The 13,862-nt window shown below is 40.5% G+C and overlaps 1 protein-coding gene across 1 annotated transcript in view; it reads right to left on the bottom strand.

Annotated features, from left to right (window-relative positions):
• Positions 1–13,862, bottom strand: part of LOC138758627 (V-type proton ATPase 116 kDa subunit a 1-like) — a 135,045-nt gene that overhangs the window by 76,745 nt on the left and 44,438 nt on the right. Inside the window, exons 9-10 of the mRNA XM_069927904.1 lie at positions 9,941–10,153; positions 4,274–4,424 (exon numbers count right to left, since the gene is read on the bottom strand). Coding sequence (XP_069784005.1) covers positions 4,274–4,424; positions 9,941–10,153 — 364 coding nt within the window. The remainder of the gene's footprint in view (positions 1–4,273; positions 4,425–9,940; positions 10,154–13,862) is intronic.

The raw sequence follows: 13,862 nt of genomic DNA, 5'->3' as shown, positions 1-13,862 counted from the left end.
GAGGAGATATAAGGCTGCTTTGGCAGGAAAGGTAAAAATTAAACCCAAAGGGTTTCTACAAGTACATTAAAAGTAAAGGAATAGTAAGGGATAAAATTGGGCCCCTTGAGGATTAGAGGTAGGCTATGTGAGGAATCAGAAGAGATGGGGGAACTTTTTTTTTCTTCAGTATTCATTAAGGAAGGGGACATTGAGTCACGTGAAGTAAGGAATACTAGAAGTGCGACCATGGAAAATATACAGATTAATGAGGTGGTAGTTCTGGCTATTTTAAAAAGAATAAAGGTGGATAAATCTCTGGGTCCTGACAAGATATTCCCTAGGTCCTTGAGGGAGGTTAGTGTAGAAAAATATAGGGGCTCTGACAGAAATATTTAAAATATCATTAGCCATGGAGAAGGTGCCGGAAGATTGGAGGGTAGCTCATGTTGTTCTACTGTTTAAAAAAGGCTCTAAAAGTAAACTGGGTAATTATAGGCCTATGAGTCTGATTTTGGCAGTAGGTAAATTAATGGAGAGAGTTCTTAGAGATGGAATATACAATTATTTGGATAGACAGATATTGATTAGGAGTAGTCAACATGGTTTTGTGATGTTGTAGATCATTTTTAACAAATCTTATAGAATTTTACGAGGAGTTTACTAAGAAAGTTGATGAAGGGAAGGCTGTGAATGTTGTCTATATGGACTTTAGTAAGGCCTTCCACGTAATAATATAGTTAGGAAGGTTCAAACATTAGGTTTTAATGTTGAAGTAGTGAAATTGATTCAGCAATGGATGGATTGGAGATGCCAGAGAATAGTGGTGGGAATTGTTTGTCAAATTGGAGAATAGTGGAGTGCCTCATGGATTGTTACTGGGTCCATGTTGTTTGTCATATATATTAATGATCAGGATAATACAGTGGTAAATTGGATTAATAACTATGCCGATGTTGTGGGGTTGTGGACAGTGAGGAAGGTTTTCAAAGATTGCAGATGATGTTTAATACTGATAAGTGTGAGGTGCTACATTTTGATAGGAATAATCAGTAAAGGCCATACATGTTAAATGGTACACAATTGAGGAGTACAGTAGAACAAAGGGATGGTGGGGAGGGGGAGGGAGAGATTCAAGCAAGAGGACATGGATTGAGATTAAAGAGGGAAAAGTTTAGGGGAAACATGAGGGGGAATTTCTTCACTCACTGGGTGTGTGGAATGAGCGTCTGGCCAAAGTGGAAGATTCGAGCTCGATTTTAACATTTAAGGAAAAGTTGGATAGGTATATAGATGAGAGAGGTATGGAAAGTTATGGGCTGGGTACAGGTCAATGGGACTAGGTGGGAGAAGATATTTGGCATGGACTAGTAGGGCAGAACTGGCCTCTTTCAGTGCTATAATTGTTATGTAGTTATTTATATGGTTAAAAGGAAAACTAGACCAATACAAAATGTACGAGAGGAACATCCTTGGAGCAACATCCATGGAAGGCAACAACATTCAATGTTTCAGGCCAAAACCTTTCACCAGGAATAGCAAGAAATGGGAAGAAGGGAAGGGGGAGAGGGAGGAGCACAGACCGGCAGGTGATAGGTGAATACTGAGAGGAGGGGGAAAAGATGGGGAAAAAAAGTAAGCTAGGAGGCAAACTTCAAACACCTCCTAACGTTTTGTTCCCCATTTCTTCTCCCTCCCACCTTTATTCCCTCTCACTTGCCAGCCTCTGCTCCTCATCCTTCCTCCCGCTCTTATTTGGGCATCTGATGTTTCTTGCTATTCTATATTAAGCGTTTTGCCATGAAACGTTGAATACCTTTTGCTCTCCATGGATGCCGTCTGACTCGTTGAGTTCCTCTAGCACTTTGTGTTTTTCATCAGAATACCAGTTTACTTTCCACATCACACACCCAGAAATAGACAACAATTTTTTAAAATCAATACTAGGTATAAATTTTGCATTGGATTACCCCACAGAATTGTGGAAGTATGTTCACTAGAAGAAATGCAGCAGTTTAATAGGTGGACCATCATCCCCTTCTCAAGAGTAGTTAGGGATTGGCTCATATCACCAAAAAAAGAGAAAAATGAGTTACATATTTGCATAAGGTTTCTGCTACAATAATCTGTTATCTGGAAATTATTGTTACACTATTAGTTTCTTTGCTTCTGAATGCATTGGACCACATTATTTTATTATTTGCATGTTATAATATGGGGAAAACAAGTGGATACAGTGTTTCAGGATCTGGACTCATAGGTGATTAAAAAATTGTAACATGCTTCCAAATGTGTGACATGGAGAAGAACCATTTTGTTCTACGCACATGCTACCCTTTTCCAGGGGTGCAGTGCTGCCGGAGTGCCGCTCTGGCACCTCATAGGGCAGCTCGGGCACCTCCTTGTTGCTGTTTTTGGTGAGCTCCGGTGCCCAAAAAATTAGCGCTGCACCCCTGCTCTTTTCCTCTGGGTCACTGGTCTCAGTGGTGGATGCTGAAATAAGTTGGGATGTTACTGCTTATATCATACAGAAACTCTGTTTTTCTTGCCCTGATACTCCTTTCATCCCGTCAATCACAAAATTATTAACCTGCACAACCTCCAGGCTGAGAAACAGCTTCTTCCTGTGGGCAGTGAAACTGCTGAATGACTGAATGAACTACTCACAGTAACCCTCTGCGTCTGCTATTTATTAAACAATATTTATTTATATTTTATTTGCAAATATGCACTTCATGTCTATCATTATGTGTCATCTCTATTTGTGTGTTTGCATCTTTTTCCGCCGAGGACTGGGGAATGCTGTTTCGTTGAACTGTACTTATTCAATCAGATGATAATAAACTTGAACTTGAAAAGGTCTGCTTTGTTATTGATAGTCCAGACAAGTGGAGATTATCCCATTGCACTCCTTATTTATTCCATGGAGTTGGTGGAAAGATTTTTGACTGTCAGGTGATGAATCACCTCTGCAATAGGAAGGATGTCCTTGAACTGGAAAGCATGCAAAAATGATTCACGAGGAGACTACTAATACTGAAGGGCTTGATTTATAAGGAGAGACTGGATAGGCTGGTGTATTTTCCCTAGAGTGCAGGCAGCTGAGGGGTGACCTTATAGGGGTATACAAAATCATGGAGGGGGGGCACTGATCGGGTGAATGATCACTGTCTTTCTCCACATTAGAGGAGTCTAACACTAAAGAGTGTAGGTTTAAGATGTGAGAGTAAATCATTTAAAATAGAACTGATGGGGATTTTTTCACACGGGGGTAGAGTTTCTATGGAACAAACTGCTAGAGGAAGATGTATAGAGAGGTACAAATAAAAGATATTTCGACAAGTAGACGGTCAGGAAGGATTGGAGGGATATGGACACAACGCAATCATATGGGACTGGCTCTTAGAGGCAATTTGGCCAGCATGGTTGTGGGCTGAGGATCCTCTTTCTTAGTTGCATAACTGATTGCAAGTGTTCTGCTTTTTTATTTCTATTACTTCAGAAATGAAATCCAGGGGCTTTGTTTGCCTTTTCTAGGCAATAGGAATACAAGTTAATTGAGATGTAAAATAATCTATCTTCTTTGCACTAGGACACAGCTATGCATTGATTCTCTGGACTTTATTTCATAGATAATAATGTTATTGCAATTATAATTACATTAGATCACATGCATTTTGTGCTGAAAAATGACAAGTGATCATGTTGAAACCCAAAGGAAAATGAGGGCCACAGCTTTGCATCAATATCATTGAAGATCAGATCATCTTCCAAATATATTAAGGTTTTTGCAGGACTAAAGGTGTGATAGTACAGATCTATCACCAATGTATATAGTGTATATAGTTACAGTATCTAGACTGTGCTTACAGCGATTGGCTGAGAGCTTAGCCACGCCTACTGCCTGGGCCTTAAAGGGTTGTGTCCCTAGCCAGGTCGGATCATTCCGGATTGGTCGGCCACCTGTGAAGAGCTCCTGTCTTTTGCTAATAAAAGCCTTGGTTTGGATCAACAGTCTTTGATTCTTTCGACGAGCTCTACAAAAGGTTGAGCAGGTTATTAATTTGCTCTTTTATAAAGTAGCAAGTGACAACTTTATATCATGTGCAGTAGTTGATTTACAAAAGTAGGACAGCTAATTGACAATCAAAACAGTAAAATGTAAAATTGTAAAGGTCTGCGGGTTCAACTGGTCTTAAACATATTTCTGTTTCTGTCTAGAATGCTATTTACAATAAGAATTTGAATAAGGGATCAAATAACTGAATAGAAGCAAAAATATTAAGCTCAGTACCTGGATTTACTTCTCGATAGTTTCCAACCCCGTATGCATCAACAATATTTTGAAAGCCTTCAGTAAATGTATTTGTCTTGTTATATGTTGGAGGAGTTTGCTTTGCCTCTATTCTGTTCAATATAGGAGGCATAGTGGAACCATTCCGGCTCTAAGTCAATGAAAGCATGATAGTTATCAACAATAACTTTTAGCAAAGTCTCAAGTTTACTTTGCAAATAGAATAGAGTTCTCTATCGTAATTAACAATTCAGATTTTTTTGGTCCTTTTTGATAATACTTTTTAAAGAGCTCCTGTTCTGTGTCTGTCAACACTGCCTGGCAATATGTTGCTGGGGAAGAGACTTCATCACACATATATTGATGTTCCACAGGGTTATTATCCAATCAAGATTTTAATTTTTGAAATAATGTCATCCAATGTAAACTTTTACTGACTAAATATTCCAGACCTTACATTAGCAGGAATGAAAAGGCTTCCTCAAAAGGGTGGAATACTGCAATAGAGCCATGAGCAACAGAGTAAGAGGGAAGGCCATGTTGCAGTCAATGAATTGTTTGTCCATCCTCCTTGCTTTAAAAAATAAATTAATGATGGTAGAGCAGGAAAAAAAGAGGAGCGATCAGGGAAAATTTGAAATAAATAAAAGCCTGACTAAGGAGTTGTTTAACTGATCAGACCAGGGGCATAGTAATCAACACAGTGAAAAATGACCATGAAAGAGCACCCAGAAAGAAAATGTTAAACAATAAGACCATGAGACATAGAAGCAGAAATAAGCTATTCAGTCCATGAAGACTGGCCAGCCATTCAGTTGTGAGCTGACCCATTCTTCCACTCAGTCCCACTCTCAGGCCTTCTCCCCATATCCTTTAATGCCCTGATTAATCAAAAAAATATCAATCTCTGACTTAAATACATTTAATGACTTTGCCTCCACAACTGGTTGCGGCAACAAATTCCACAGATTCTCTACCCTCTGACTAAAGAAATTTCTCTGCTTCTCTGCTCTAAGTGGATGCCCTTCACCATGGGAAACAACCTTTATGCATTTCAACTTTTGAAATATTTCAATGAGATTCCCCTCATTCTCCTAAATACCAACACATTCTGACCAAGGGCCATCAAAGTTTCCTCATATGATAACGTTATCCTGGAATATCCTTGTGAACCTTTTTTTGAACCCTGACTAACGTCAGCACATTCTTTCTTAAATGAGGAGCCCAAAATTGTTCACAATACTCCAAGTGAGGTCTCACCAATGCCTTATAGAGCCTCAACATCACATCCCCGCTCTTATACTCTACTCCTCTTGAGATGGATTCCAACATTGCATATGTTTTCTTCTTCACCTACTAAACTTGTAAGTTTACCTTCAGGATATCCTGCATGAAGACTTACAAGTCCCTTTTCATCTGGAAATTTTCAATTTTCAGCCAATTTAGAACATTATTCTGCCTGCTTATTTCTTCTACCAAAGTGCATGACCATATACTTTCCAAATTGCATTTTATTTGCTACTTTTCTGCCTATTCTCCTAAACAGTCTAAGCCCTTCTGCAGCCTCTCTGTTTCCTCAACACTACCTGCTCCTCCTCCAGCCTTCTAATCATCTGCAAACTTGGCCACAGAGCCATTCATTCCATAATCTAAATCATTGATATACCACATAAGAAGAATCCCTAGTACTGACTCCTGTGGAACACCACCAGCAATCAACAACCAACCAGAACATGATTATGACTCTCTGTTTCCTGCCAATCAGCCAATGCTCTACCCACACTCGTATTGTTTTCTGTTATACCATTTCTGTTAATCTTGTTAAGTAGACTCAAGTGTGGCTCCTTGTCAAAAGCCTTTTGAAAATCCAAATACACAACATCCACTGCTTTCCCTTTACCTAGACTGCTTGTCACCTCCACAAAGAATTTCAGTAAGTTTGTCAAGCATGATGGTTTTGACCTATCTTGTCATGTGCCTTCAAATACTCCATATCCTCATCCTTGACCATTGACTCCAATATCTTCCCAACTACTGATGTCAGGTGAACCAGTCTATAATTTCCTTTCTGCAGCCGGCCTTCTTTATTGAATAGTGGAGTGACACTTGTGATTTTCCAGTCCTCCAGGACCATACTAGAATCTATTGACAATAGGAATGGCCCATTGATTATGTTATTTTTACACACAGCATTGCCAGCATGTCCTGTCAAATATCAATAACTCCAAAGTAAAAAGGCCAAATTTGCTTTTTTTCCTTTTAAATGTATTGGCTATCCATTTTTCATGATCTGCTGTTCACACATGTGACTGGAATAAACATTGTGACTGAATAATATTAGATCTATACGTCAGGTTGAGTATTTCATACAACATTTCTGACAGTTCCTTATAAAATTTAGCACCATCAATTCTTTGAATATAAGTGCATACACTCATTTTTTTAATATTTTTTTTCCTGGTGAACTCAGCTTCCACTTAGTAGGTTCAGATGTGAGTGACCAATAATGCAGACATTATTGAACCACAGTGAAGAGATCAATATTTATCTAGCTTTTATGCATTGCCACTGCAAAGTAATGGTTGATCACTATCCTTGTCTCAAACAGGTCAGAGGTATTGTACATTAACATTCCAGCCCTCATGCACTCTGCAATGAATAGCGTTGTTGGTGATTACAGAGCATTGCTTTACAGAACAAAATAATTCAAACTTCATTTTATATAAAGTGATCATGGGGTGTTAATCAGCTCTCTTACACAACTGAATTAATATGTTCTTGACATCAAAAACTTAAGAGAAGTCAATGACCTCAAATTTTTACTCTGTTTTTCTTGCTCTGTGCAGATGTTGCCTGGGCTACTGAGTATTTTCAGCATGTTTTTTTTTCTATTTTGTAGAGTGTGGTCCCTGCCCTCACTCAAGAAGACATAATTAGTCTTTCTTAATGAGTTCACTCCTGCCTTTCTTCCTGATCAGCCAGATAGTATGGCCAAGTAAAAACACAAAATGTTGGAGAAGCTCAGAAGGTCAACCAGTGTCCTTTATGTAGCAAAGGCAAAGATACATGGCCGACGTTTCGGGCTTGAGTCCTTCATTAAGGTATGAGAAAATGCTGGCAGATGTCCAAACAAAAGAGTGGGGTGGTGGGGGGTGGGGGTGGGGGGGGGGGGGGGGTGATCAATCAAAGAAAAGGGCTGCTCAAAGACTTTCTCAATGGCCTTCCAAAAATATTGCATCAAACTCTTAAGGGACTGCTATATTTTGCAATGGGAGAGAGCATGCGTTCATTTACAAATAGTTTATTTGGTGGTGGCTTTTACCTTATATTGCCAGGGGTGGTAGTGGAGACTGGTATATTAGGGACATTCAAAAGGCTCTTAGATAGGCACAGGGCTGTAAGAAAAAATAAGTTATGGGTGTGAGTAGGGAAATATAAAATGGCTGTGCAGTAGGTTTACATTGGTCAGCACAACATCATGGGCTGTAGGGTATGTACCACAACTGTTCATCATTTACATTGATGACTTGGAGGAGGGGACAAAATGTGGTGTGGCCAAGTTTGCGGATGACACCAAATTGTAATGAGGATGCGGAGAGTCTGCAGAGGGATATAGTTAAGCTGGATGAGTGGGCAAAGGTCTGGCAGATGGAGTACAATGTTAGTAAGTGTGAGGTTATCCACTTTGGCAAGAAAAATAAAAGAGCTGAATATTATTTAAAGGGTGAAAAACTACAGCATGCTGTTGTGCAGAGGGACTTGGGAGGGCTTGTGCATAAATCGCAAAAAGTTAGGTTGCAGGTGCCGCAGGTTATTAAGAAGGCAAATGGAATGTTGGCCTTCATCGCTAGTGGAATTGAATTCAGGAGTAGGGAGGTAATGTTGCAACTGTATAAGGTACTGGTGAGACCGCACCTGGAGTACTGTGTCCAGTTCTGGTCTCCATATTTGAGGAAGGATATACTGGCTTTGGAGACGGTCCAGAGGAGGTTTACTAGGTTGATCCCTGGAATGAAGGGGTTGACTTATGATGAAAGATTAAATCGTCTAGGATTGTATTCGCTCGAGTTCAGAAGAATGAGAGGAGATCTTATAGAAACATATAGGATTATGAAGGGTATGGATAGGATTGATGTAGGAAGGTTTTTTGAGCTGGCCAGGGAAACTAAAACGAGAGGGCACAGTCTCAAGATTCGGGGGAGTAGATTTAGGACAGAGATGAGGAAAAATAGTTTTTCCCAGAGAGTAGTGAATGTTTGGAATTCTCTAACCAGGGAAGTGGTTGAGGCTGCCTCATTAAACATATTTAAAATTCGATTAGATAAATTTTTACATGATAGAGGAATTAGGGGACATGGGGAGAAGGCAGATAGGTGGAGGTAGGTCATAAATTAGATCAGCTATGATCGTATTGAATGGCGGAGCAGGCTCGATGGGTCATTTTTGGCCTACTCCTGTTCCTACTTCCTATATTCCTATGTTCCTATGTACTATGCCATTATATTCTATGTTCTATTGTGCCCCAGCCATCCACATGATTACTATTGACAAAGGCTGGGAGAGTTGTGGAACCTATGGTGAATGGGAATTGGAGACTGATTTCTCATGGACATCGCAAGGAACAAGGAAATAAAGAGTTAAGCAGGAAGGTTTGCAGATGCTGAGGTTGAGTGCAATACACAAATGAGCTGGAGAAATTCAGCAGGTAATGCTTGAGCCCTTTGTCAAGTTATGAGCCAAAAAACAAATTGGATACAAGTGGGAGGATAGAAGCAAAAAATCTGAGAAGTGATAAGGGAAGAGGGCAGCTCTCTTATAGGGGAGGGGAGGGAATGGGGTGGGCAGCTGTTTTTCCTCTTGCTCCTGCACCACAGATGTTCCCTAAACAGAATGAAGGGAGGAATGTCTGCCCTCATGATGGCAAAGTGCATCATTCCAAGGACCACCATGGACTTAGAGACCCAATGCTGAGTGCCGAAAGGATCTCATGGAGCGTAAGCATCTCTCTCAACATGTTAATTCTGTCACATTTCATTTAGAGAGGTGACATTTTCTTCAGTCAGTACATTTCTTAAAGTCCCTGAACCCTTTAGGTCAAAGTCCATGCCTTTGTCTTCAAAGACTTCACACCTGAAAGCATGCTATCACTAAAGTCTAATTCAACCAAATCTATATACAGGTCCTACATCATCAATCCTTGTTGCTACTCTTTCAAGCACCAGTTATTTGCATTTCTAAACTCTTTCTGCAATTCACTGCACTCCTTCCAGGATTTTTTTTTTCCACGATTGTTCTCCAACATTATTTCTTTGGCTCCATTCCATTCCACCCATGAAACACAACTCACTTTCTGCTCTGCACCTTCAGATAGTTTGAATATGAGGAATTGTTCTAATTCCTTTTTTAAGCCTCATTAACTACAAAATGACAATATGCTATGCTATCAATCCTCATGCGTTTCAGAATGGTAATAACCAATAACTCAACCTTTAAATGCTGCAAACTCAGAGGTGATTGTTCGCATGGATAAAAACACATAAGAGTATAATGATAGCATAAATATAAATTAATGATGGTTTTACAACAATGCTTGTAGGTCAACTGAAAATTTTCATGTCATATGTAAATTTAAATTCCTTATTTGTTTGACACTTCGGAGATATTTACCGCTTCTTTTGTTAATGTGCAGTGAACTTTCTTAAGATCTGTTGCAGGGCACCAGATTTCAGCTATCAAACACTTCTGGGTGATATCAATGTTGCAGAGATTTAGTGTGTAATAAATTGCCTTCATCTTCTTTACTTTAACATTCCATTTGTGGACATTCTTAGCAGCAGAGAGTAGCAAATTCTTACGGTGCTTTTCTGTCTGGACAAGTATCTGTTAGAAACATGAAAAATATTCTTTATAAATTGACATACTTTTTTTGAATCCTCTCTCATCAGAATAAATAAAATGTGGTGCATCATTAAGTTATGAATTTTATAAAGAAAGGCAACTCAAATAAACGGTTATTGCACAGATCAATCACTCAGGAAACTCTAAAGTACAGCAAAGCCCAATGACAACATGTTTCATGAATAAACTGTATGAGTGACATTCGGCAGATCTATTGATTGTATTTATATATTTATTTTGAAAGGTAAATTACAACCCAAAAACAAAAAAAAATTAAGGTCTATAGGTGATGGAAATCTGAAATAAAAACAGAAAATGCTGGAAATCGCACAAGGTCAGGCAGCACAGAAGCTCTTTTATCTTTTTTTGATGATCTTTCATCACCACTAAAGCCACTTTTAGGTGTTCCGATGAAGATTACCCGCCTGCAGGCGCGACTAGCCGAGTTCAGCCGGCACGTTTAGGTGGCCACGGAATGGATGGCTTTCAGGTACCTAAACATGCCAGCTGACTGCTAGCTGTCTAGCAGCGAAAGCCGGCTACTCAGGACAGCAGTCTAACAGCTTGCCTCCCCCCTGCCTGACAGCCCCCTCCTCTCTGCCTGACAGCCCCCAGCACGGGACTTCAGGGCTGGGGTGGCTGGTGGGGGAGTACGGGGCTGTGGCGGCTGGCGGGGGAGTATGGAGCTGGGGTAGCCGGGGGGGGGGGGAGTATGGGGCTGAGGAGGCCGGTGGGGGGGTGGAGTATGGAGCTAGGGTGCCCGGTGGGAAAGTACAGGGCTGGCCGGCTGGGGGGAGGGGAGTACAGGACTGGGGCAGCTGGCAGGGTAGTATGGGGCTGGGGCGGTCGGCAGAGGGGTATGGGGCTGGGGCACCATCCCTGAGAATCCTGACTTATCGAAAGCTCTCACCTTTTAAATTTACTATTCAGATCAAATAAATAGTAAGACTGAATTGTTGATTTGGTCTTAGCAATTTACTGAGTTGCTGTACCAAAAATTGATTCTATTTCAATGCAACATCATTTCTGGTAGGAACACACAATATTTAAAAAAAACATGTGTAAGTCATAAAATATATATTGCATTTTTTCAGGAGGTACAGAAACCTAAACAGGTCAACTCTTAAACCTAAAGAAATGCTGAAGTTACAAGTTCGGGCACATTGGTTCTATGTAGGTGCTGTTATTCCATGACCACTCTATGAATGTGAGGAGCAAGAGGAAGGCAATCAGAAGAAGAAGAATGCCTCCAAAATGACTGGAGCAATAGAAATTAAACTAAAATCTCTTCCTTCCTCTCTCCTCTGTACTGAATAATAATTACTTAACTCAAAACAGCTACCTGTCAATCCTTCCTGTTGAATCCATAGACTTCTAAAGTCTGCATTGTGTGCCAGTTTTTGGCTAGCTTTCCCATTGTCCTTGGGGATATTTTGCACAGAAGGTCCCACTATCTCGCTACAATTTCTCTACAGTGACAATTTACATATCTCATGTTCCATAGGATGTTCCCAACTGCAGATTTGTGGCATAGTCAATATCAACAAAGGTAGCCACTGTTGTAACTGATTCAAGTATATTTGTGCTTCATGTATTCCCCAATAGGATATCTAATTATACAAAATATAAGTGATAGAATAACCGTGCTTTCTTCATACTGCAACACCTGATTAGGAAGTTGAACCTATTGGGCTAAACACCTTTCTCTGTAACTGGATAGTTAACTTCCTGATTGGAAGGCCTGTCAATCTGTATAGGAAACTACTCTGCTGACCGACGACTGTACTATGAGACACAGTTGTAATCACATCATGGTGGAGCTCATCAGCAAGAACGATGAGTCAGCTTACAGAGAGGAGGTGCAATATCTAATGGACTGGTGCAAAGACAATAACCTATACCTGAACATCAACAAGACAAAAGTGATTCTGGTTGACTTCAGGGGAGCCTGGGGGAACCACTCTCCGCTGACCATCGATGGCTCCACTATCGAGGTAGTCAAGAGCACCAAATTTCTTGGCGAGCACCTGGTGGAGGATCTGTCCTGGTCCAGCAACACCAGATCCATTGTGAAGAAAGCCCAACAACACCTTTAATTCCTGTGGAGGTAGAGGAAAGTTCAGCTTCCACCCTCCACCCTCACTACATTTTACAGGGGATGCATTGAGAGCATCCTATGTAACTGCATCACTGCCTGGTTCGGGAACTGCACCATCCCAGAACGCAAGTCCCTGCAGTAGATAGTAAAGACTGCTGAGGGGATTATTGGGGTCTCTCTCCCTGCCATGATAGACACTTATAATGGCCATTGTTTGCAGAAATCCATAAACATTGAGAAAGACTCCACACACCCTTTCCGCAATCTGTTCTCCCTTGTACCGTCCGGGAAGAGCATACGCAACATGATATTTAATGAGTAATATGTTATCTATGATATGTTATTTATAAAAAGTTTCTGAGATAATTTATCCATGTAAATTACCAATTCCACGGTCCGGAGAAACTCTATCTCGTTTTCACTATACATTGCAATCGTTGTAGTATGAAGGACAAATAAACATGACTTGACTTGAACTGGGGACAATATATATCACACATGCCTTCAAATAAAATTCTCCAGTTTGTTTGGAAGTTGTTCACGAGGCACATTGGAAGGAAAAGGCCAAAATGTCATTATTCAGCTCCTTTATTTTACAGACAGGAAGAGAACAAAACAGATGTGTGCCTCTTAGTGTAAATTATAGCTCTAAAATTAATAAAAGGATAATAAACCATCTGCTCAGATGTTTTTGTGGTAGAATTGTATGTTTTGGCCTTATTTCTCCAGATAATTTCTAATGACAGAATTAAATCTCCAACCCCTCATTCTGTCCTGCATAAAGAAAACACTCCTCACGTCCAAAACACAAAAGTGCTGGAGAAACTCAGTGTTTCCTGCACTACAATCATGCCATAAGCAGATGTTCCCATATGACTTCATATGTGTCTCCTTGACCATTTAAAAATATAAGCTGGCAGAAAAATCAGGTGGGCGAGGCACTTCTGAGGGGAAGAAGGTATTGTCAAAGTTTTAGGTTGAGACCTGGCATCAGGACGAAGAATGAAAGAAGTTGGCCAATGTGAAGAGAGGTGAGGGGCGAGACAGGGGCCGGTAAGTGATAAGTGGGGTGAAGATTGATGAGCAGATGGGAAAGTGGGAAGGGTGGGGAGCAGAGTTGGTAGACAGAAGCAGGTGAGTGATAGGTGGTAGCAGACAAAGAATCAAAGGCAGATGAAGCCAGGTGGGGAGAGGGGAGGGTGATAAGCAGGGCTACAAAGACTAAAAATGCTAGAATTTGGTAAGTAAGGAAGGTAAGTTAATGGTTCACATGGTGAGAGATGAAAGGGATGGGACATGATGGAGGAGGAGATCTGATGGTTGAAATGTATAGGTAATAGGTGAATGGAACCAGGAGCAGGAAGGAACAAAAATGGGGAGGGGGAAGGGGTGGTGGTTGAGAAAGAGAATAATAATAGGATGAGCAAAAGTGAATTGGAAGGAGAGAGAGGGGGGAAGAACATGAAGTACTGGTAGCTGAATGTAGAACGAGGGCACATAGATTCAAGATTCAGGGAATAAACTTAAGACAGAGATGTGAAGGAACAACTTCTCCCAAAGAGAAGTGAATCTGCCATCCTCTGTCCAATGAAG

The sequence above is a fragment of the Narcine bancroftii genome, chromosome 1 (assembly GCF_036971445.1).
Source record: "Narcine bancroftii isolate sNarBan1 chromosome 1, sNarBan1.hap1, whole genome shotgun sequence".
NCBI lineage: Eukaryota > Metazoa > Chordata > Chondrichthyes > Torpediniformes > Narcinidae > Narcine > Narcine bancroftii.
Note: the sequence above shows the minus strand (reverse complement) of the source record. Positions and strands in the feature narration are given on the sequence as shown.